Raw genomic sequence first — 26919 nt, 5'->3', positions numbered from 1 at the left:
TCCAAATTATACAGCAAGCTGCCACAAAAATCATTAAATAGGAGAATGATGTTGGTAACACTTTATTGCATTCAGAAAAAGCTCTTTTTTATCAAACTACTCTGTAATAACACGATAATGTCTTTTTACAACACTTTCACAGTTGGTTTTTCTCCTAGATTAAATCTGATCACAAGTGGTCACAGGAGACACTTTTGAAATGCACATGAATAGCAGGTGTAAACAGAAATCTCACTCCTCTCACCACTTGTGATTGGACCCACCAGAGACAAATGTGAGAATAATAGCAAGTGTTAACGCGCCAAACAGACATGTGCAGTCATTTTTTCAGAGGTGTCCTATAGGAGATATTCATGTTTCCTTAGATTCCAACTGTCAGAAGCAGTTTGTTTAAAGGAATAAATACAGATACGTATATGACTCAACAGTTCAAAGTGGTTGGTAATAGACCTACGTCTCATTGGAATTACGTACCTCTGCCTAACCTGAAATACATTGCCCCTGATACATATCTTGCTGCATCTTTCGGTTGGAGTGTCAGTTTTGATGTGGGTTCATTCAAGGTTACAAAGCAGACAATACTGAACATAATTGGCGTATATTCTTTAGTTCATGCTTGTGTGGCTGTAGTGGATAAATGTCATTATTGATCGTGTTCTGATAAGGGTATGTCAAGAACGTGTTTCCAGGAAAATGTATTAATTGGATGTCTTTTATTAAAATTAACCCACAAGGACACCATAAGTCGCTAGGCATGCTGTGCATTTCTGTGCTTCATAACTTTCCACCGTCAAAATTGACAAAAACCAAACACCTCTATTGGACATTCCATTGAAAGATGCTGAAATATGTATATGTGGCGCATTGTATTTACACTCACCTAAAGGATTATTAGGAACACCACACTAATACTGGGTTGGACCCCCCTTTCGCCTTCAGAACTGTTTTAATTCTATGTGGCGTTGATTCAACAAGGTGCTAAAAAGCATTCTTTAGAAATGTTGGCCCATATTGATAGGATAGTATCTTGCAGTTGATGGAGATTTGTAGGATGCACATTCAGGGCACGAAGCTCTCGTTCCACCACATCCCAAAGATGCTCTATTGGGTTGAGATCTGGTGACTGTGGGGGCCATTTTAGTACAGCGAACTCATGTTCAAGAAACCAATTTGAAATGATTTGAGCTTTGTGACATGGTGCATTATCCTGCTGGAAGTAGCCATCAGAGGATGGGTTCATGGTGGTCATAAAGGGATGGACATGGTTTAGAAACAATGCCAAGGTAGGCTGTGGAATTTAAATGATGCCCAATTGGCACTAAGGGGCCTAAAGTGTGCCAAGAAAACATCCGCCATACCATTACACCACCACCACCAGCCTGCAAAGTGGTAACAAAGCATGATGGATCCATGTTCTCATTCTGTTTACGTCAAATTCTGACTCTACCATCTGAATGTCTCAACAGAAATCGAAACTCATCAGACCAAGCAACATTTCTCCAGTCTTCAACTGTCTAATTTTGGTGAGCTCGTGAAAATTGTAGCCTCTTTTTCTTATTTGAAGTGGAGATGAGTGGTACCCGGTGGGGTCTTCTGCTGTTGTAGCCCATCTGCCTCAAGGTTGTGCGTGTTGTGGCTTCACAAATGCTTTGCTGCATACTACAGGTGTAACGAGTGGTTATTTCAGTTAAAGTTGCTCTTGTATCCGCTTAAATCAGTTTGCACATTCTCCTCTGACCTCTAGCATCAACAAGGCATTTTCGTCCCACAGGACGCCGCATATTGGATGTTTTCCCTTTTCACACCATTCTTTGTAAACCCTAGAAATGGTTGTGCGTGAAAATCACAGTAACTGAGCAGACTGTGAAATACTCAGACCGGCCCGTCTGGCACCAACAACCATGCCACACTCAAATCACCTTTTTTCCCCCATTCTGACATTCAGTTTGGAGTTCAGGAGATTGTCTTGACCAGGACACACCCCTAAATGCATTGAAGCAACTGCCATGTGATTGGTTGTTTAGATAATTGCATTAATGAGAAATTTAACAGGTTTTCCTGATAATCCTTTAGGTGAGTGTAGGCTATGCAGAAATATAGGCAGAGGTACGTACTGTATGGCGAGTAAGCTTGGGTTGTTATAGAAACATTGCCTCTAAGGTTTATAAAGACTTGCACTGTAAAAAGTAAAAGTTGGATCAACTAGAAAAAAAAACTTCAATTGGTAAAGCGTGAAATGAAACATTTTTTCAACTTAAATTTTCTTACTAATTAAAAATGTTCACTTGAAGTTTATAAAAATATTTTTAGGTAAGTTTTTTTTAAGTAGAGCAGATTTAACTCTTTACAGTGTAGTACAGGTTGCTAATATTGTGTGTTAATGAGTGTGTGTGCCATACCATCAGTTATGAGGGCTCTGCTGGTCAAAATCCTGCCCAGCATAAACTTGGCAACAGCAAGAATGATACATATGATGCCACTGACAATGGAAACACTAAACAGAAAGTCATCCTGATGAGAGAAGACAAATAAAGCCATTTTCACAGCAGAAATGTAGAGATTAACATACTGTGTATATATACACATATGTTGAAAGGTATAAGGTGTATATATACGAAAGGTGTATATATGAGGTATATATACACACACATATATATATACAACATTACTAAACATCTTTAAAACCAAGAATGTGGATGAAAACCAATTACTTAATTGGTGAATAAATTTTTATGTATAAATTGAACATTTGTAATAAGGATAACACTTATATGTCAAATGTTAGTGTAAGTACAAATGAGAAAATATATAGTCAAGCATTATATATCAGTGGTGCATTATGAAATAAACAATAATGAATGTCCTGTTTATACTACTCAAAAAAATACATCAAAAATGAACTAAAGCTGGTTTTGTCTCTCCTGCTTCTCTTTATTTCTTTCCTGTCTTGCTCACCCACACATATCCAGAACAACTTCTCCTACATTTCTATTCAGCCGGTCTGTTCAGAGACCTTTATCTGTAAGTAACAGCTGAGAGACAAGGGACGTGTTGAAGTTCAGACTTTCATCTCTTAAGCTGCAGACCAGCCAGCTGAGACTGCCAATTTAGATAAATTGGATCACACAGCTGAAGACACCAGAGGTTCAGTGCGTTTGTCAGTGAAGTGTACTGACAGGAAGGGCCAGGTGATTAAATTAAGAGACTAATGAATGTGAGAGGAAAAAAAATTCCAAACGAATGCCAAAAAGAGAGTTTTAAAAATGATGGAAGCCCATTTCCGAATGGAAATTTATCCAAGTGCAACAGAACAAAATGGATGAAATTAGAGGGCTTACAGCCAGCACAAATCCATCATTAAAATCAGCTCCAGTGGAGTTTCATTATGGTGCTTGAACCAAAACATGACAAGAATCCATTCAAAACAAGACAATGTCAGAGTCATCTTTTCATTTATCAAACCGGCCACATATTTAACAGGAAGAGTCATTTATCCAGAAGAGCAGATAATGTTTAACTCCCCTCGGCTTTTTCACAAAGAGCTGAAACTCATGAATGAGTTGAATTACATTATGAAGTAGGACATGCAGAGGAATGTATATTTTGCCACAGACATGCACTGTCAGTGTTGTTTTGTGAGATGCATATGCTGTGATTGGAAACAAACAGTGTAGTGTAACTATTAGCGGTGGCCAGGACTTATTTTTTGAGGGCGAAGCACGTCACAACATGCATTTAGCCCGTTGTGTGTGTTGTTCGTCATATGCACGTCAAGTAAACTTATATGCTTCATGCGTCTTGTCAAAATAAGTGCCTGCTGCACACTCATGATAAAAGTGACGCTCGCGTTTGCCAGATTCTTGCTTAATCTCATGTGTAATCTGAGTTTAGTGTTAAGTAAGTGCCTCGCGAGTATTTCGTGAACATTAAAATCTTTTATCATAAACCCTTTCAAAGCATGTGTAGGCACATATTTTGACAAGAAGCATGATGCACATGGTTTACATGACCCAAGGAACACAAATTTTGAAGTCACGCCACTCGGAAGAGAAGTCACCAGCCACCACTGGTAACTATTTTGTTATAGTCACAAAATCTATTGGTTCATGTTCTTGAACACGATTGTCCTCTTTCTTCATGTCTCTCAGCGCGTGTTTAAAAATGGTCAAAAAGGGTCCCTAGCTGTCACGGGGGTAGCACCCTGTCAAAAAGTACACGTTTGCACCTTAGGAGTGTACATTTACATATTGGTATCAAAGAGTGCATATACCTCAAAGCTACATATTGGTACCAAATGTATGCATATCTGTAGCCTATATGACATAAAGTATCTGACTTTTTTTTAGAGGTTACTGCTCATTGATAGCTTGGACCTATTTTTCTGAAAGTGTAATGTATTTCAACAGAAAGTATTTTTTGTGCCTGCACCAAGTTACAACACAGACGCTGTATTGTTTTTTCTCTCTCTCTCATTTTTAATTTATTTTTAAACCAGTGTCACTCTGACACTCAAATCTCTCAAATCTAAGAGTAAACAGTACCGATGAGTCCACTATAAAAATGGCTGGGTTATTTTTGACTCATAGTCAATGGGTAAATATTGGACAGAACACGTGCTGGGTTAAAAATTGTTCTGTCCAATATTTACCCATTATGGGTCAAAAATAACCCAGCCATTTTTAGAGTGAACCATTACTATGGTGAACGAACCAGCTCAAACTATTGTGCTGAGTGACATGAAAAATACGAAAAGTTTGTGTCCATGAACACGAATCAATAGATTTAAATTTCAAAATTTTACTAAGATACGAACTTCTGTAAGAGTTGCACTGGTGGTTTTGTAGCTTAGCTCTTGTATGTGAGCAGTGGTTCCCAACCTTTTTCCTTGAAAACGCCAATCTGAGCCCCCCCAGCCATTTGCATCCAACTTTCCTCTTGATTTTGCTGTTACATTGAGAAGCAAGTTGAGATAGAGCAAGCAAAATATGTATTATTATTTTATCTTGGCATTGTAAGCATATGATTAAAAAAAGTGTATAAAATGATTAGTGGAACGTTTATGCATCTTTATTTGATAACAAAGTATATCGGATCCTGGGTTGGGAACCAGTGGTCTAGAGTATGTATATGTGAACATAAACATAGATGATACAGTATATTGTGATGCAGAGATGATTGCTCTGGATCTGACCATCAATAAACCTTAGGTTGATAGGGGATTGTGAGAATACATGTTCTGTTGTAGGGTTTTGATAACAGATTTATCAGAAGTGTAAAACAGATTAAATTAAAGAAGATTAAATTGCAAAACCATCACAACCTCTGAAATAATTATCCAGCAGCTCACTGGAATGAAGCCAGTCCCAGAATTATTAATGAATGATGACTGAACAGACTGCTGTTAGCTATATAGTGAAAAATCCACATCTGACTAGTGGGTTTAAAATACTTATTTTAGTTTAGCAAGATTCGCCTTAATAGTTCAACCAAAATTAAAATTCATAATTTTCCCTTATTTTTGTCATTATTAAATCACTCTAATGATGTTCCTAAAAGGAAAAGTAACACTTTACATCCAATACAATATGTGGAGCTTGAAAGCTTCAGTCCCTTACTAATGACATTTTAAAGGGACACTCCACTTTTTTTTGAAAATGTGCTCATTTTTCAGCTCCCCTAGAGTTTAATTGGATTTTTGCCGTTTTGTAATCCATTCAGCTGATCTCCGGGCCTGGCGGTACCACTTTTAGCATGGCTTAGCACAATCCATTGAATCTTATTAGACCATTAGCATCGTGCAAAAATAACCAAATAATTTTGATATGTTTCCTATTTAAAAATTGACTCTTCTGTAGTTACTTCATGTACTAAGGCCGACGGAAAATTAAAAGTTGCAATTTTCTAGGCAGATATGGCTAGGAACTTTACTCTCATTCTGGCGTAATAATAAAAAATCAGAACCGCCTGAAAATAGTCCCCTGCAATTGAAAGTATCCAAGGGGACTATTTTCGGGCAGTGTGTAATATCACTACGCCTGCTGCAGCCATGTTACAGCAGCAAAGTCCTTAATGATTACACCAGTTTGAGAGTATAGTTCTTAGCCATATCTGCCTAAAAAAATCACAACTTTGAATTTTCTGGCGGGCTTAGTACACAATGGAACTACAGAAGAGTCAAGTTTTAAATAGAAAAAATATCGAAACTCTTTGGATATTTTAAGTGTGATGCTAATGGTCTAATAAGATTCAATGGACTATGCTAAGCTATGATAAAAGTGGCAGCGGCAGACCCGGAGACCAGCTGAATGATTCCAAAATGGTAAAAATTAAATGTTTAACTCTAGACGAGCTGGAAAATTAGCATATTTAAAAAAAAAGCGGGGTGTCCCTTTAAAAAAAAAAACACTCATATGATTTTGGACTGACCTGTGTATGAGTAAATGATTCCAGAATTTTCATTTTTGGGTGAACTATTCATTTATTATTACATATTACCATTATATTGACCCACTCACCACTTCAGGAAGAAGCTTGACAGCCAGATCATGGATGGCCTTCCCCAAAATACACAAAGAGGACAAGATGAAAATAACTCCAAGTATCACACAGGCTATGTAGATAGAGAACAGAGGAAGCTCATGTTGATAAGGCCCTTGACTTTCTGTTAACATTTATCCAGATTCAGAGAGGATGACTAAACATCTAAATATATATAGAACTACCAGCCGGATAATTTTTCACAAAGGAAGTGTTAGGGCACATGCAAAATCCACTTTTACAAGGTCTTTGGACATACATGTGTGTGTACGAACTAGGGAAGCAACAATATGCATACAGTTCACGGTTTAATATGTATTCGGTTTAGTTCTAGCCCATTACAAGGTTTTTACATATTCTATAGGTGACAGGAACAGTAAGATGTTAGGAAGGAAAAAAGTTTTAATTGCAATTCTCTTTATTTGACGTAAATCCAAAAATCTACTTTTGATAAATAAACATACAAGAAAATAAACATACATAAATTAGCAATTTTTTTTAGTACTGCAGTACAGTAACTTTCATTTAGATTGCAAAGTGCAACATCATGTTATGCTGTGTTACACAGTACATATATTCATTCGTTCCTTGCTCTATAACTCAGAATTTTACTTTGCATCATGTGAATTTTCCGTTTGAGTTAAAATTCTCCTCAGTCGCATCGCCCTGCGCAAATTTGTGTCTATTTGCATCTTTGCATTGACTTTGTATGTAATCTACTTGAGCAAATAATTAACCCACACTACAAATTTGAAAGACGGCTGAGCAGCCTTGCATTGCTTTCTCTCTTTTCTGCTCGCCATGGTAGAGTGTGTGTGAAATCTGACACCAGCCTCGCAAGCATAGTTAGCCGCCTGTAGCCCATAGTGACTTGATATTTACTAATGCAATTCAGGCGTGTATTAACCCTACAATTAAATAATCCACCCTCTCCTTTTTTAATCCCTATTAAACCAAAGCAGTCTTATGAGATATGCTGTTTTAATTATCTTGTTAATGTGACATCACACAAACAAAGCCCCACCTACGGCCACTGACTGACTGGTTAATTTTACCCAAAAGCCTTTGCTAAATGTGTTCGTTAGCACACTGCTGTCTATTGTCTCAGACATTCACAGGAATCAGATCTATTTTTAACCACTGTCTGTTGGTAATGCTATAACAAATGATCTGTGGGGTATTTTGAGCTAAACTTACTGCCTGCTTTGTAAGATATAGGAAATAGTGAACTAAATCGATTTACAAATACTTTGTTTATATTTTCCGTCCAAGATGAGCGGCCCCTGGTAGACCTACAGAGACCTTCACTTCTTATTCATCATTGCTCTATAAATCTTCCTTTCTGACACACTGACCAAAGAAATGAGATTCACAAGCCCCCTCACAGACTGAAAATGAAACCAGCGCAGAGGCCTTTATGTATGTAATGCTTTTTGAATTGAGACATTCAAGGTGAAAGCCAGAAACAAGGCAGATATTTGATCTCTCAATAAACTTGATAAATGACACAACCATCTTCAGACTGATAAATGCTTTACAGAATTTCTGGCTAAATTTAGTCGATGGGAATGAGACTTTATATCCTAAGATGTTCTTGGTTTAGTAGTGATCAGACTAAAATAAAACATTTATAGACGTTTTATAAATGAATATCTTTAACCTCAGAGCTGCGGTGGAGTCATTTATTAAATATTTAATAATTCATATTACACTATTCCTATTAACTACAGTCATTTACAATGTTACCAAAAAGAGCATTGACAATTCTAAGAATAGGTGATTTTTAAAATAGTGTGCAAAAACATTATCAATCAAAATATTATTGTCAATTATTTAATATTTACTTACATGTATTCTCTATGGGCAGAGTGCACTGCTGCAGCATTGCTATAACGCCACAGCACTATAACAGAGGAGAGAACATCTAACATGGCATCAAACTGAAAAACAACAGTGATTCATTAGTACCATAGAAATGATCAGATCACCTTACCATTTTATATGCAGTCCAGTGATATATTAGTCTGTTGTCTTTTAAAATCAATCCAACATACTGTAGGTTAGAAGATTGGTGTCCAAAACATGGTTTTAAGGCATAATGTAAAAAAAATGTAAGTGAAAATCTAGCCAAATATCAATGTACTCACCGTCAAGCATCCGGAATACATATCTCCATCACCTTTCAGACAAACACATTTGAAGTTATTTTAGTAAGTGTTCTTGCTTTTCCAAGCTTATAATGGGCAAAAACAGGGATGAATGCACGTTTTGCTGTTAAAAGTGAGAAGTTGTTCCCTAAATCCTGTTTCTACCATCTTGGAAGAGCAAGGACATTTACTAAAATAACTCCAAATGTGCTCATCTGAAAGATGATGTGCATTTTTATCTCAGATTGCTTGGGGGTAAGGAAATCATGGAGTAATTTTGATATTTGGCTGCAGTATCTCTTTAATGCTCTCTTATGCAGCTTGTTATATTTGTTTTGACTTACAGCAAATCCAAACGCTGATGCACTGTGCCTCATGAACGATACAGCTGTGGGAAACAAAACAACAGAGAAGAAGTGTAAGAAAAATGCAGCTATATTTATACAATAAACCAGTAGGCTCTGACTCTGAGACTGCATGGTGCAGCACTTTATAGAGTTGACTAATTTACAACACCTTCTTTATATGGTGAAAAGTATAGTAACAAGCGATTGCTACTGTATTTTACAGATTTCTACAAAACACAGTTTACAGTACACTGAAAAGTATACTTATGGTACAACAACAGTTGGGAATCAATGTGTTCCTGAGACAACATTAAACAGGATGTTTAAAAGCACATTTTGCTCATGAACTGATTTGTAGCTTGAAAACATATAATTTGAATAAAACAGCAATACGCTCTTAAAAAGTTCTTCACAGCAACGCCATAGAAGAAGAATTTTTGGTTCCTCAAAGAACCATTCAGTCTTATGACATTTTATAAAATACATTAATTTATCATAAATTCTGTGAAATTAAGGCTATAACCAACAGGAATACGTTATATAAATTTAATATTTTGTTTAATTCAATTTTTAAGTTTTAGAATGTTTTATGTCATACATTTTCTTTGAAGGGCCTAAAAAGTGTGTTCAATACTTATTCCCTGTTTCATTTCACTTTATTTATTATGACTCAACTTGTATACCTAAATGTTCTGATTTCTTTGTATGGCTTGATGGCTACATCTGGTGAAAATTTTGTGTCAATAGCCCACTTAGAAATCCCCTTACTGATAAAAATGATGATGTGTCAAATACTTAATTTCCCCGCTGTATAATATACACTCTAAAAATGGCTGGGTTATTTTTGACCCATAATGGGTAAATATTGGAAAGAACACATTCTGAGTTAAAAATTTACCCAATGCTGGGTTATTTTAACCCAACTGCTGGGTTATTATACCCCATGGTTGCATAACAACAACCCAACATTGGGTCATTTTCAAGCCAGCACATGTTCTGTCCAATATTTACCCATTATGGGTCAAAAATAACCCAGCCATTTTTAGAGTGTATCAAATGAAAAAACAGACCCTCTGTTTTCAAACAAACAATAAACAAACAAAACGGGAGAAAAAACATTTCATCATATCTATATTTTTTTTCTTTGTTTATACTCTTAAATATGGGTCTTTTTCTTTAAAAATAATTTTTTAGCAAAAAGCTGAAATAATTGCATTTTTGTGAAGGAATTTTGTTAGAGATCAGATTCAGAATGATTATCAAAACCAACCCATCCTCACCCCATGTCGCCAACACTTGACGACACTTGACCATTCGTCAATATGTGACGGGGAGGGTATACCTTTCTATATACTATTACGTCCGTTGCATTCTCTTTCCTATTTTCTTGCCGTTTTCGCGTCGGTTTAGGGTTAGATTTACATAATGACATCCCTACCCAAACCTAACTCTAACCCCAACGCCAGGTGACAATTGTCGTACCTAACTCTAACCCCACCGCCAGGTGACAACTGTTTAATTTCGCGTGCACTGTTTAATTTTGCGTAATCTAACCCTAAACCGACGCGAAAATGGTAAGAAAATAGGAAAGAGAATGCAACGGACGTAATAGTATTGAAGTCCCCAGTTCGTCAAAAAATGACGCGAAAGGTATACCCTCCCCGTCACATATTGACGAATGGTCAAGTGTCGTCAAATATTGACGACATGGGGTGAGGATGTGTTGATCAAAACATACATAGAGTTTTAAATTAGTAAATAACTTTTAGCTTCACTTTTTTCATATATTGGGTAAGTGCATCTGGTGGATAATTGCTGTATTGCAGATTAGCATAACAATTCATCAGGAACACGTTTTCCATGCAAATGTTTTCTCCTAATTGATGAGATAACTTGTCAATGGTGGGGAAAGGGTTAAAAGTGTAAATACATACCATCAACAAAGGGATTAAACCAACCTTCCAATTTGTAGACAACCTACATGAACCACTGAGCCACTGCCACCACCAACCCAAATAAACCCAAATTTAGAGGGTCGAGATTAAAATCTTTTTGTTTTTTGGAAAACCTGACCACTAATATTATTTGAACATCAAAGATATTCGCAAGCCACTATCAAAATTAAAAAGCCCAAACCTCAACGACAGAATGAAAACTATATTTAAATGTCCTGTTTACTGTTCTTTTCGCATCTCTTATAAAAAGTGAATTATAAAAGACTGCCTGCTGTGTTCTGACAGAACGCTTTTGCTGAAGCTCTTTGACTGTATAGATGTGAAGCTCTCCACTTTACAAACCGTGATCCTGCATTTGATGGGCTTTATTTGCTGCCCCCTTCTTGGGTCGAGAACACTCACTGTTCTATTGATCTCTAACTTTAAAGACAGACTCAACCAGCATGTGTCATAGCAACAGAAGAGCTAGACACTGCTTGATATCTTACACGAACCATAAAGCCAAACAACAAGTCTGTGGATGTGGTCGTTCTTGTTTTCTTTTTCAGTTTTAGGAAGCAATATGTTGAGTTAAATAAATTGGGTTTTGTTACATAACAGGTGGTGAATTTATTTAAAGCTTTAGCAAATGCTGGTGTAGTTCATGTATTGCAATCACATGTGTGAAGTCCAGACAAACAGTGCCCACACAGACTTAAGCCATTGGTTAAGCCAGTGTTGCTGAGCTGATGTGGACGTTCAAACAAACAGAGCAATGTGTTGATAGCACCACAGTGTTTAATAAAGCATCTAGACTTGAATTACGGTCGTCTCAGGACCTTGGATCAGAAGAAAAATAATAATACAATACTACACAAATAAATAAATAAATAAACACAGCTGTCAGTAATTAACGTTCTGCATAACCTTGTGTGTTTCTCTGAAGAAAAAAAAAACTTAATTCATAACCTTCTATTCCTGTTTTGTCATTGTCGATGCTTTGGTTGTGCATCGAAATGGTTGGCACATTTTTTCTGATTCACACTTTGCACATACCACATTCATTTTAAAGAGTAACTAAACCCTAAACCAACTTTTTTTAGTTAATGATCTGTAAGAATGATGCTTTATTGGTGCTGTTCATTGATTTTAGTAAGTTTTTTGACATTTGGATATAAAGTGTTTCAAAACGTCTGAGTGCTGCCCTCTTCAGGTTGAACGGTGGGTACTGCAGTTGAATTTTCCTATTGGATGTTGGGTCCAAAAAAGAACTCGTGACGTAAGCAGGTTTAAGCTCACCACGCCCTTGTTACCATAGATATGTATATAAAGGCTAGATGGCTCAAGGCGGAGTCCCTAACGGCATCACCTGGCGGCCATCTTACGACAGGGCGCTCGCTCACTCGTAGCATTGAGTTTAATGGTGCAGGTACTTTTAAATGACCATAACTTGCTCAATTTTCTACCGATTTTCAAACGGTTTGGGTTTTTACAAACGTTATTAACGTGGCTATAATTCTGGATGCTTTAACATGTTTCATGAATTTATTTTTTATTTTTAGTATAGGTATGCAGTGTCATAGGTACATCTTTGACGTTTATAACAAACCAAACCGTTTGAAAATCGGTAAAAAATTAAGCAAGTTATGGTCATTTAAAAGTACCTGCATCATTAAAACTCAATGCTAAAATGCGGACGTTGCACTCAATTGGCCAGCAGCGCGGACGAGCCATCTAGCCTTTATATACATATCTATGCTTGTTACGATCTCACCACACACTTGGTACGAGCTTAGTTCCTCCCCTCTATCTCCGTTGGGATCTGCCCACTTTTCTTGCATTTTTCAAATATTGCCAGTGGGTGGAGTCAGGCTCTGACCAGGGGTTTAGTTACGCTTTAAACTAGTCTCAGGTGACAATTTGTCTGCTTTAGTCCATGAGCGTGACTGAGTTTTAATAGGTAACATCTGTCGTTTTAAGCATTTTACATTTCATTACCAAAGCTATTAAAGTAGCTTGTAATAACACTATAGACTCCTGTTTGCAACTCACCATTTTAAAATCATCTTCACATAGAAAGCCTATTTGTAATGAATGAGAAATGATGTGAATATCCTTTCTCTCTTTGCTGTGGGCTGATAATGGCCAATGGCTTTTCATCTTTCTAATCCTCGTCTCAAAGGAGCTGAACTAACCGAGGCTGTCATTTTCTAGTAAGACTGTGTGTGCTATGAATTTCAATGGTGGCCAGAGACGACAGTTAAACCACCTGTTTATTAATTAGATTTCAAGGAGAGGTCAGAATTGTTTTCTTGCTTTAAATATTCATATCAAATCCTCACTTCTGTTTCCTTTATAGTTTGAGTTATGACATTTATTGTCATGATTTAGCTCAGTTAATGCTTTGTTTTGAACGGAAATAATCCACAACCCAATTAACAATAGCAGCACAGAAAGTGATTCTTGAGAAAGGTTTATGGCTATATTGATGTCTGAAGCACTCTTAATATCACACACTTAAAATGAGAACAGTAACAGAGCCACCAAAATACACCACACAGTCACACGTCGTAAGAGGAAATCAATTCAAGTGTTTGTGTGTGTGCAAAGCAACTGAATGCAAATTTTTCAATCCGCCATACCAGCAATGATCGTCCTCAGCCCTGCTGTAATACATTGTCTTTAATAATTCACAATCAGCACTGGGCCATTTGCCACATGCAGAGTAGAGTTTACTGCACTCATCCCAGTGCGGATAACAAATGCTGGAAGAATTGAGAAATTGCAGAGTCTCAGGTTTCATATGAAATATGGGCATCATACTGTATATGCGGCCCCTTACAATAGAACTGATGTCATTTGTTCTGTGAGTGAGATGTCATATTTATAACCTTGCATGACTTGATTTGGGTTTGATATAATTTGATTTTCAGAAACTGTTTCCAACTGTTCACATTCTTATTGAACAACTACAGAGATCTTCACTTGCAATAAAAATAACTATAAAATATAGCTGCAAGCAGCAATTACCGGGTTCAAGCCAAAAAGGGCACAGAAGAAAGTTGAGTTCAGATGAGCAGTTTAAAGAACCTAGGAAATTCTCTTGATTTCAGACAAAATAATATAACAGTTATCAGCTTAAAAGCTGTGTTCTCATTCAGCTAAATCTCTCCCTCTCTTCTTGAGGAGCATTGACAACTAGAACACTAAAGGAAATGTGAGTGGTGCTTGCCATGTCAATACTCAGCTCACAAAATGTTAAAGTGGTGTTAATGAGTCAAAAGAGCCCACCCCCATGTCTCTACAATGTTCTGATGCAGAAATATAGCTGTTGCAAAAATGGTTGATACGGTATTCTCATTGGTTGCTAGGGAGTGGATTTGGCATCCACCAATGATTATACTCCAAGCCATTAAAGGCTTAATCCGTGATGACTCAAGATTTTAGTTGTAGTGTAGCAGCAGTTTTAGGCAAAAAATACCATATTTCTATCATAAAAACCACTAGGTGGCGCAATGACAAAATTGTGCATGCAACCTTAGGTCATAACTGTGTTGCATCTAGTTAGTGTTATGACTATACACTTTAGTTTAGTGAAGAAAGTTGAAGAAGAAGTTGTATAACCAAAGGGTTGCTTGATTTCACAGGTTTTGTTCAATTATAAGGCCAACTAGTGGTGAAAGCATACAGTTTTTTTGTGTAGCCTCAGACTGTAGTCGTACATCGCCGTATCAAATCTGGTGAAAAAATCTCATTTCTTTGCAGAGTTATAACTATTTATGTGTAAAAAACAAAATTTTTTGAGGTAATTTTTCGTTTTTTGCAATTTTCGGCCATTTCTGATGGAAATTTTAATATAACGCCAATGGAGTTTTTTGTTCAGAAGGTAATGCATTGTTCTTCCTATGGTGTTTTCGAGTCGATCAGAAAAACGCTCGCGGAGATATTCGCGTGTGTTTAATAAGCGCTATTTTGATGCACAGGGCTAACCGTAAGGCAAATCCTGGCATGTTTGGTATCGTTGGACTCGGCAACTATTCAAAACTCCAATGAAACAAGTCCCATGAAAATACGTCAATCACAGCCAAAGTTATAGGCGTATAAAACATTCGTCTGGCCACTAGGTGGCGCTGCAACGAAACTGTGCATGCACCCTCAGTTCCTGACTGGCATCACAAGTACCAAGTGTCGTGTCAATAGGCCTAAGTTTGGCGAAGATACAGCCTAAAATGTGTTGGACTTTGGACTGACCTCTATCAGTGTGCCAAATTTCATAACTTTCCTACGTACGGTTCTATGGGCTGCCATAGACCGCAAGGGAACAGGAATAATAATTATAAAAAGAAAACGAACGGATACAATAGGGGTCTTCACCTATTCTGGGCTTGACCCCTAATTACGTTACTAATTGAATCCCAATGGAAAATAGCATTTCAGCATCCAAATAGTATCTGCTAGTTTATCCAGAAGCACTGAGGTGCTGCTCATAACATTCATACCGAAGGAAGTAAAATCCTATTATGGGTTTCAGTAGTATATTTGTACTGGTAAGATCTTGAGTCAATGAGGGCTGTTTGACCTGGCTCCTGTCCACTGAAAAGAGACAAAGGAGGTATTTAATTGCCATGAAAAAGCATAAATAAACAGTCAGAATGTAGTGAACCAGAGATGTATTGACTGTGTGTGTAATCAAATTAGAGTTCAGTTGTGTGCTGGAGAAAGCGAGTATTTATGTACTGATCCACACAAGAATTTACACATTGGAGGCTTAACCGCTTTACACATTTACACACAAAAGTTTTCCCTATGTGTATTGACTGCTGTTAACCAAGATTTATTTGTTTGTAATTGCAATTAAAAAGTGTAATTTAGACAAACATTATAGCAGTAGTGGGCTAAACATATAATAGTAGTACAAGTAATGTGTGTAATCTCTGTGGCATAAGGGGCAAATTAAGTTGACTAATGTGGGGAAGTTATTGAATAGACATACGGCATGAAACAGTATAAAACACAAAACACATTCTTTGTATATTTGATGTATATGTTAAAATTATATGCTCATACGGTTCCACATTATATAAGGTGTTTTAAACTACCTTGTACTTGCACTAAGTAAAAACCTTTAATACATTGTAGGGCTTAGGGTTAGGTATGGAGCAAAAGTGTAATTACATGTATATACACTATGTATATTGTACATTATACACACAATCATTAGATAAAACAGCTGAAACCAGAAAATGTTATAAGTTAAAGGCATAAGTTAAAGGTCACATTTTTCCTGGTGTCATTTTTCAAACTTTAGTTAGTGTGTAATGTTGCTGTCATAAATAATACCTGGAAAATAATAATGCTTAAAGTTCACTGCCAAGCGATATATTTTCTTTAACAGAATTCGCTTTTCAAGGACTACAGAGAACGGCTGGTTTGGACTACAGCCCTCTACTTCCTGGTTGAATGACGTCAATATAAGAGTTTTGACTAAACCACGGCCACAGAAATACGTCAGTCGCCAGCTAAGCTCAAACGGCTCTGCTAAGCTAAGCTGCTGTCGAATCACAACAAACTAAACAAGCTACACAAACAGAACTCAATACTTATTTCTGAAGGAGGGACTTTTTTGAGGACAGTGAAAACAGCGCTATACAGTATACAGTAAATTGTGTGGAAAAATACCACGTTTTTTTACACGTCAAACATGAACACTTGTTATATTGCGCACTGTAAACACAATCAAAACTTCAAAAACACAGAAGAATGGGATCGTTAAATTATAACGCAACATGTTGGGTTCTTCCTTTTTTGACCCAACAAATCATCCAGCATTATTAGAATATATATATTTTTTGTATGTAACAGCATAGTTGTTACGGTCTAAACAATGATAAGTTATTTTCATGGTTTGGTAAATATAATTAATTAATTAATTATGTAATTAACCAACACAAAATTCTGGATTGTTTTCAGCCCAGCACTGGGTCAAAAAAGGACCAGCCCAGCCGATGGGTTAAATTAACCCAGAAACCGCTTATATATATATGATACTTGAATTACAACCAAAGGGGTTGGGCTCATCCCTTTTTGACCCAACGCTGGGTGGGAAATACCCCGGCGTTTTAAGAGTGTATAATGTCCAAATTGGCCCAATCACGGTTTCAAACAACCCATCATGGGTTAACTTAAAAGTTGTGCATATAAATAGCACAAAATGTCCACATTTGGCCTAACCATGGTTTCAAACAATTCATCATGGGTTATCATCCTTATAACCCAAAGGTTTGGTTTGTTCATGAAAAAACACAACATTTTTAACAAAGTGTACAGGGGCAGTTTCCTGGACAGGGTTTATCCTAGTCCCAGACAAAAATGCATGTTTGACCTGCTTTAATTTAAAAACACCTTGTCCTGACTTATTTTAATATCGTTGACATTGTTTTGTCTCAAGATGCACATGAGTAATGTTTTTGTATAAGGTATGTTTGTAAAAACTACTTAAATGTCCTAATATTACTAAGGCTAGTCCTGGATTAATCTAAACCCTGTCCGGGAAACCGGCCCAAAGACACCTAATATAATGTGACTTAAATTTTAAGTCATACGTAAAGTTAATTATTTTGCCATTGCTGATTGCAGGCATATCAGGTCATAGCTAAATAATTCTAAAAAAACGAATTAAAAGAAAGTGCAGCAGCATTATTCACATAATCAATATATTCCTTTAAGGGGACATGCTCAAACCACACGACCCACCCACCTCCACACCTTCAGCATCCCTGTGGGATCCAGATTTCAAAGCCCTAATCTAGGTTGATTTATTGAGGTCACACTCACAGAGCATGCAGCTCACGTCTGAGCTCAGCTTCCAGGAGCCCCTTGAGATTAGAGACTCCCAGCCAACACGGCCAGTCGAGCACATTTGGTTGCTGTTGTTCGTTTAACAGACTGTGCATTGCACCTGCTTTCTGCTGAAGAATATTACCACATTTACACTGATATGGCTTTCAGTATCTGGCAGAATGAAAGCGTTTTTTTTTATTACAGTCAAATGGTTTGTGTGTGTGCGTTTTTGGGGCATTTAGATTTGATGCTATGTGTGTGCAGCATGTGACAAGTACCTCAGAAACGTGATCAGTGCTCGCTCACAAGTAAACGCCCCAATGGTTCTTTTCAACAAAATGAATTCTGCAGAATTGAAAATAGTAATCAAGGCCATGCTGTATGCACAGTAAATATACTTATTAAGGACCAAATGTAGATGTCAAATCTTTTTATATTTCCATCAGCAGAATTGGAGCTTATGAACTTGAATGCAAAATTAACAAATAACCAATTTCTATGACAGATCACTTGCGCTCACCTCCCATTTGTAAACAGATGGAGAAAGGCAAACTTTCCTGCTGAATTGACAACCTGCACAGGAGCCACAAACGAAAAACATCTTTTGAAACAACAATTGCAAAACCTGTCTGGATCAGCATAGTGCAACAATCCAAATTAACTGTAACTTTACTGCTTTTCCACGAGATGGAAACAGCTGCGGTAGGCAAAGGGTATGAAAGGGTTGTTGCAGTGTTTCTTTTGGTAAGGAAGGTACGCAATATGATTGTATTTTGATGTTCTACTTTGATGAAACATTGTGTTGCTTATGTAGTTTGTTTTCCTCTACAAATTAGCATAACAATGTTTATGTTTTCAAAATTACAAGCAAACTACTACGCCTACACAACCGAAAACGTGCTGTATCTATTTCTGATTTAAAACAGTTGTTTATGTTCGTTATTTTGGTAATGTTACTGTCAGGACTCTGCCATAAGAGTCTTGTTTTATATTTGTTTTATCGTGATGGCAGGGTTCTGACAGTCTCTTGTTTTATGTGGAGGCTAATGGCCTTATATATTGGGTCATGTGCTTCTGGTGTCTCGTTCCTAGTCCCTGCCCCCTTGTTCTCCTTGTTAATTAATCATTATTGGTTATCCCTCTCACCTGTGTTGCCCTCGTTTAGTTCCCCTATTTAATCTCCTCTTGTCTTGTGCTGATTCATCGTGTTCACATGTGTCATGTTATGCTGTTCTTATTGTTCATTCAGTTTTGTTTTTTAGTCTTGTTAATCAAGTTGTGTCAGTGTATTGTATAATCATGTTTTATGTAGTTTTGCCCCCTTCTTGGCTTTTTCATGTTTGATGTAATAAATGTTCTATGTTCACTCCCCGATATCGTCTGCGCTTGGGTTCTCTTGTCCTCCGTCCCAAACCCTGAGAGTTATTCACTTTGTACTGCAAAGTTTTCTCACTGATGAATGGGCTTCCGGTCTGTGCGTGTTCATGTGTTTTGCAGGAGGTGTGGCTTTGGATGGCGACTTGAACGGAGGGTGGGATCGTGATTTCAATGCTAGTAGGCTAAAGTTTTTTGCATTTTTCAAAATCAGACACCGTGCCTTTAAGGTGAAATAGACTGTAATATCCTACTCGTATTCTAGAAAAAAAACATAATTCCACATCAATCCATGCGGTCTAAACAAATTCAGCTGATAAAAATTTAGAAGAATTTAGAATTTAGAAGAATTTAGTTATCCAGTCTTTATTATGCTATTTTACACATTTTATAATAGGGAAAGTCTCAGCGACCATACAGTATGTAACATAATGTAAAACATTCTGTGAAAATATATCAATAAAATATAAAAACATATATATATATTGAGTGAGTAAGGTCATGTCAAAGATTAAAAGAAAATCAATGATTAAAATCTAATTTTGATGCTCCAAATCTTGTAGATTATGGGCCAGATTTGCAAAACGCGGCAAATTAGCATCAGAGCGCAATTCCAAAAAAGCTCAGATGGAAGTGGTAGCATCTGTGAATTAAATACGGGCGCAACAGCTGATTTCAATAATGACCAATGCAAAGAGCAGCGCAAATTAGTTCAGGGTCGCAAATAAGTAGAGCTGATCTTGAGGTCAGCACGACGGACATCGCAGCGGAAAATTCAGGGGATGTAATCCAAGCTAACGAAGCCATAGTACACTGAAAAAAACTGAAGGACAAAAAATGAAGGTTTACAAGAAGTTTTGAAATGTCTGGTATTGTGTGACTTCTCCTAGTGACTCCTGTTTTATTTACTTCAACAAATTAAAAATAACATGGCTTGGCAAAAAACAATATTTTCGAATTATATGTTCCTCTGGTTTTCCAAATAAATCCTCTGCATTGTATCACGCGTTCTCTACAGTACTCTCTGTGATGCCTCTTCTTTTTAGCAATAATTGCAGCCATTTTAAGCACAAAATGATTTAAGATTATCAGAGATAAATAATGGAGCAAATAACACACGCGCAAACATTAGTACATCACATTGCATGAATCTTTCTGAAAGGGAAACTCTTAGAAATGCATGCAATAAGTTCAAAATTACTACCAAATCTTTTCAGTGCTAATGGTCCACTGCGCGTCTTTAGAAAATCCTGTTATTTACGCCAAAATGATGGTTTATGCTGGCGCAAGCTGTAAGTAAATCTGGCTCTATAAGTCTTAAGGGTCACATATTTACAATGCCTCCAGGCAGTGTTTTCAACCCATTCTCATGAAATGAATATAAATGGTAAAAAATGGTAAAATGGACTGCGTTTATATAGCGCTTTCATAGACCAATGGCCATCCAAAGCGCTTTACAATTTGCCTCACATTCACCCATTTACTCACACTTTCATACACCGACGGCGGTGTCAGCCATGCAAGGCGCCACCCAGCTCGTCGGGAGCAGCTGGGGTTAGGTGTCTTGCTCAAAGACACCTCAACACTTGGCAGGTGGAGCCGGGGATTGAACCACCAACCTTCCGATTTGTAGACAACCTACATGAACCACTGAACCACTGCCACCCCGTAAATAGCACACAGTGTGAAAATATGCCAAAATCCAATTTTTTTAGCATATGATACACTACTCATTCCCATTCACTTAATTTAATATATAGATTTCCTCATATTTTGGCAATTTGTAAACTATGGTCGCTTGGAGTTGGGGTTACAAATTGGGGTATGGGTTAGGATGTCATTTAATGTGGCAAAAAGTTGTTCAAACACCAAACCCAAATGACAAAAAATCACTTGCTAAGTCGCAATGAAACAACAAATAACCAACAAATAATCAATTGCACAATAAATTTGGTGTCCCAAGCTCAAATTGTGCTAAAACATAACACTGCAGCATCCTGTTAATATCTATGGTCTTTGATAATACTAAAAATATACTTTAGTAGTATATCTTTTAAAGTTGGCGATACCACTGATCCCAACAATGCCATGCAGGTGAAGGATTTCGGAACAAAACAGTATAGAACGAAATAGAACAAAGTATCTCATGAGCACCAGGAACATGGCTACCGCTGAACACTGTTTTCTTTATCACAGTATATTTTGTGGTGCCAGTCTTGCTAGGTCCTACCTAAATGGTCTAGAAGGATCACTCAACACAAAGACGTAATGTGTTTAGACAGTTTACTAATGGAGCAAAACGGCAGACGTCTCAAGTGCTCTACTCAGGTTACAGGCCTGACAGAATATACATGCAACTCATTTAGCAAACCTTGCGTTGATGCTTCAGAGGAACAGTAAGGTGTAATGCCCAGTTGAGAACTGTGATAGCAAAACTAGGACAAAACAACAAATGTTATTCATTATTTTGACAGCATGGTGAAAAAAGGCTTTAGGCAGTTAAACAATGTGTGCATGAGAAAAGAACATTCTGTGTGTGCAGAACATAAAGTGAGGATACAAATGACACCCATGTGCATAGACCTAAATCTATATTAACTTCCCAGAAAAAAATACACTGTAAAAAAATCTTTGCTGCCTTAAATTTTTTGTTGAATCAACTCAGATTTACAAGTCATTTCAACTTACTATCATTTATCTTGACTAGAAATTAGTTGTTATAACTACAGATGAGTTGTTATAACTTATAAAATTAAGTTGACTTTTTCAACTATATTTTAGCGACTCATCTCTTGTCAAGAAAAATTAAAGTAAGTTGACATAACTTGTAAATCTGAGTTGATTCAACCATAAAACCATGTTTTTTACAAACATAACTTATACAAAATTTAACGTGAAAAAAGTTGATCCAACTTGTACTTTTTAAAGTGTATTATGCTGATCTGTATGTTTTTATAAATATGAGATGAAGAATACAACTCATATACATCTGGGATGGAATGAGGATGAAATTTTCCTTTTTGGGTAAACTGTTCCTTAAATTTTTAGAAAACTTTAGCACTTTATTTGTCAAATATACGCCTGACAAATATACTGAGAAGCACCGTGTATGATGACAATAAGTCATCCAATATGATGGGTTTATATCATAAGAAACTTTATAAATCAATGCATTTTAACTCTTTAATTTGCAAATCCACATCAGTATCAAAATGAATGCCATGAATTGGGAAACTTATATCCTGTCTATCAAACGGGATGGAAATACACATCAGATCTTAGCATCAGAATACAGAATTTTTTAATTATGTAACAATCAGAATTGCATTTTGTATGCTGTGCACTTCTATTTCATGACATAATACTTTGAAACAAGGAGTAAAAATCAGTATCTACTGTATCGGTATTGGTAGATGTCATTTTAAGCAATCGAATATCAGTATCGCACAAAAATGTTCTATCTATTAGGACACTTGTAAGCACTGAGATGAAAATGTTTTCTTGACACCAGAATGCTTGGTTGAACTTGATTTATATTCTATCAGAAAGAGAGAAAGAGAAAAAGCAAGATATTCAGTGAATTTATCTTCTCTGGCTTATGGAACCACGTGAGTATAATCCATTATATGAAACTAATAGCTTGTAGTACAGGTCAGGATGACATTGATAAAGACAGTGCCAGTGTAAATATACAGCACTCAAGCAAGATCCAACAGCCTTTTAGTGAAGCCACCCTAATAGGCAATATAAGACTTCATGTGTACTATTTTCATAACCCTTAATTAACAGTGAGCAGCACTGTAACTATCTGGAGAACGTCCACGCCTCAGTCGGCTAAATGTCAGTTTAATTCATCAGCACTACATTAGGATCTGTTGTTGTCTAGAATCCCATTCGTAATGTATAAATTAGTATCATAAGACATCACTACATAACTGACATGACATACAATAGAGACATTCATAAGAATTGTGAATGCAATGCACACCAGCACAATAACAAAAAAGAACAACTAATTTACCGTTTTCGAAATAACTTATTTTTACATAAATAATGTAAAAAACCTTCTAATATTTTTATTGTTGGGCGAGTAAGGCCATATCCAGGATTGAAATTAAAGTGAAATTAATGATAGAAATCAAAATTACATTATGAGACTTTAGCCTGGATTTCACAGACAGGGTCACATATCAGTAACAAAATCAAAGCAGAGAATTCTCAAACCTGACGGTATAGAGGCATTAGCTGTTGCGTTATTTTTTACTATAAAAATTGCACAATAAACACTATTGCTAAAACAGGAAATCATACATTCACGTGACTGGTAGTAAATAAAAACTATGAACATGCCATTTTTTATTTTCAGGTATCCTGGATCTGACTCTCTATACATCTAGATGTATTTATTGCTGTTTCATCTTTATTCTGTGTACTAAAAAGTAGTGGATGAAGCTACAGAGTAAAATGTTCAAAGGTGACATTGAAGAAACAAAACAGAAAATTTGCATTTATTCCCAATACACAAACTCTAAAATATTCAAATGTCTAGTTATTGCAAAGTGATGAAGATTCAAATTATTTTCAAAATAAAAAAAATGGTTGGAAAATATAAAATATAGTATTTTAAGCTGGTCTTCAAAATCTTTTTTATTAGCTAAAACATCTGTGTCTAATTCTCACAAGACTGAAGAGTTGTATATTCATAATCACATACAACAAATGACTTTAAAAACTGATACATTCAGTAAGGCATAAGAGTTACAGCCGGTACAGAAAACCACATCTGCCAGCAGCTATGTTTAATCAAAGGCCTTTTTTGTGAAATCACTGCTGGGTAGAGGCACCCAACCATCTCTCATGACAATGACTAATGAATCCAGAGATAAAATCTGCTGATATGTATATTACTGTATATTACAAAGATATGCTTCTGTTGATAGACCCGCCCCACACATACGCAACCCGGCAAGGATGTCGGTTAGTAGACACGCTCCTTACTGCTGATTGGCTGAAACTGTGTTTTGGTAGTCGGCCTGTCTCCTTTTCCAAAGCGTTTTTCAAACATCGTGGACTCCGCCTTTAAGGGTAAATCTTAGTTACTGCTCACATCATTTATCTTATGAAGGTAAAGTGAGCTGGTCCATTTTAAACCCTATAGCGTTTCCTTGACAACCTAAACTTTTTACCTGACATTTAATTGGTCATTATCCCACCAAAGCAACTGGACGAATATTAAACCTGCAGCCTGCACAATTTCTCTGAACATCGTAAAACTGTGCAGCTCCAATAGTCAAGTCACATAAAATGCAGTAATATTACAATCTAAAGCCCTGTCCTCAAAATTAACACTTGATGTGGGTGTGCAGTTATCACATTTGTAAATGCAAGTCCACGAGCCCATTTTTCCCCATTTGTTGTTTAGGGATGGTGCTCACCCTTATTATGGTTGCCATACACCCTCAATGTGGCCTTTTTGAACCTTGGTTTACTCTGCATGCGTAACATAAAAGGGGTATGATAACAATGCAGATTCCTGCTATATGCAATCTAAAAAATCCTGGGTTATTTTCAACCTTGGGTCAAAAAGGGACAAACCCAACCCGATGGGTTGTAATTTAAAGGAATATGCCAATTTTTTGGGACTTTAGCTTATACATGGTATCCCCCAGAGTTAGATAAGTCCATACATACCCTTTTCATCTCCGTTTGTCCCGTAACTCTGTCTGACGCACCCACTGCTAGCTTAGCACAAAGACTGGAAGTAAATGGCTCCAGCTAGCATACTGCTCCCAATAAGTGACAAAATAATGCCAACATTTTCCTATTTATACGTTGTGATTTGTATAGTCACAGCGAGTACAAATAACAAGGTCATATGAGACACAGCCATCTTTTAACTCTTTCCCCGCCATTGACGAGATATCTCGTCAATCAAGAGAAAATGCTTCCCCGCCAATGACGAGTATTTCCGTGTTTCCGCAATACCTCTATTATCCACTAGCCCTTTCGCAACTTTTAAAAACCGGAAGTATAGCCCTATGGCAAGCTGCTGCATGTCCGTGTTTGTTTTAAAGATCGCTCTGAATGGGATCTCTATGAAAAGTCCGTCACAAAAATGGAATTATCCCTGCTTTTTGCTCTAAATGTGGTGTTTTTGCAGAAATCTACCCATATTCAAACACTGATTACAAAAGAACTACTCAAGGCAGGATGAAATGTTTTTTTTTGTTTGAAAGCAGAGGGTCTGTTCTTTCAATTGGTATATTGTATGTTTATATATATGAAGAATAACATTTTCTGGAAGGCATTAAACTTTTGTGAAAATCATGAAAAAAGCTGGCGCTGGCTGGCAACTTTTTTTAAAAACGCTGGCGGTGAAAGAGTTAATCATATACATACTGGGAACTATATTCTCAGAAAGCAAAGCACTGCTAATTGGGTGGAGTGATTTGCTCGCAGCACCTGAAAAGTCTGTGGCGAGGAGTAGAGAGTTCTCTTAGAAAACGTACAAATAAAGATCATTTTAGGTGTTTGATGACTATTTACTAGAGCCCGACCGATATATCGGCAGGCTGATATTATCAGCCGATACTAGGCATTTTTCAAACTATCGGTATCGGCATTCATAATGGCCGATAAATGAATATTAAAAAAAACCAGATGAAACAGCCTTCAACCATGTCATGAGTGTTGCCGTTGTATAGTTTGTCCACCACAGGCACTCTACAACCTCCCTGTTGGCAACACTCATGTATAACGCGTCACACATCCTGCAACATGCTGATCCAGCCAGAGTCGGGCAGAGAGAACCGCGCCGCAGGACGCCTAATCGTGCCTTTGCATTGACTTAACATGTAAATCACCTGCGCTTGCTGCCTCTACCGCGGCTGGTGTAAACGCAGCATAAGGCTAATATCTAATAACGTGCTAGGCCTTGGGTCAGAAATTGTTAAAATGAATTTGCGTTAATGCGTTGTTAACAGTCCTAAAGTTAACCTATGCCGAGTTGTTATAACCCAAAATGCTGTGTTGTTTTAATTGAAATTTAAAAATTTTTTGGGTTATTTTAACCGAATGACTGAGCTTGCCCCATTTTGACCTAACAGTGGGATTAAAATAACCCAGCATTTTTTTGAGTGTAGAGTCGATTTATTTCTTGCAGTGCATTGAAATTGTATATTTGGTAGCATGTACCCTGGGAAATGAACCTGTGACCTTGGTCTTGTTAGTGCCATGCTCTAGTTGCGCTACTATGAACACTATGTGGAAAACCAAAGTGCAACAGCAGACAGTTGTCAGAGAAATAAGATGTTTGCTGAAATTTATCATAGGACAGTATTCAGATTGGTATTATGTAAATGTTTAAACAAGCTGTTGTTCACTGTTCATACTCTCAATAAATCTCTAAGCAACCCTTCCCAAGTCTTAATGACAAAACACAGATTTTATGTTTTCTCTAATAACGTGTCAGTATATCATATGATTTTTTTTACATGAACTAAAAAATTAATCCATTTAGTTCTAACAACAAGAAAAACAAAGCTGGGTTTTATTCTAAGAATCCAAAGACAGTCACAAGGCATCATATCTTGCATTATGTTACGTGCTGGAAGTGTGATACTGCAGCAGCACTCAGTCACACTCATCATTAAGTGTGACACAACATTGTGCAGAAATGCCAAACATGCTGCTATAAGCATGAGACAGTCAGACTTCCTGTGGACAGGGCCACAGGCTTTG

General features: G+C 36.9%; 1 protein-coding gene across 1 annotated transcript in view; it reads right to left on the bottom strand.

Annotated features, from left to right (window-relative positions):
* tmem163a (transmembrane protein 163a) overlaps nucleotides 1–26919 on the bottom strand; it is a 38078-nt gene that overhangs the window by 5655 nt on the left and 5504 nt on the right. The window contains exons 3-6 of the mRNA XM_073855139.1: nucleotides 9029–9072; nucleotides 8391–8477; nucleotides 6516–6617; nucleotides 2400–2511 (exon numbers count right to left, since the gene is read on the bottom strand). Of these exons, the coding sequence (XP_073711240.1) occupies nucleotides 2400–2511; nucleotides 6516–6617; nucleotides 8391–8477; nucleotides 9029–9072 (345 nt within the window). The remainder of the gene's footprint in view (nucleotides 1–2399; nucleotides 2512–6515; nucleotides 6618–8390; nucleotides 8478–9028; nucleotides 9073–26919) is intronic.

Source organism: Misgurnus anguillicaudatus, chromosome 17, assembly GCF_027580225.2.
Source record: "Misgurnus anguillicaudatus chromosome 17, ASM2758022v2, whole genome shotgun sequence".
NCBI classification, from domain to species: domain Eukaryota; kingdom Metazoa; phylum Chordata; class Actinopteri; order Cypriniformes; family Cobitidae; genus Misgurnus; species Misgurnus anguillicaudatus.
Note: the sequence above shows the minus strand (reverse complement) of the source record. Positions and strands in the feature narration are given on the sequence as shown.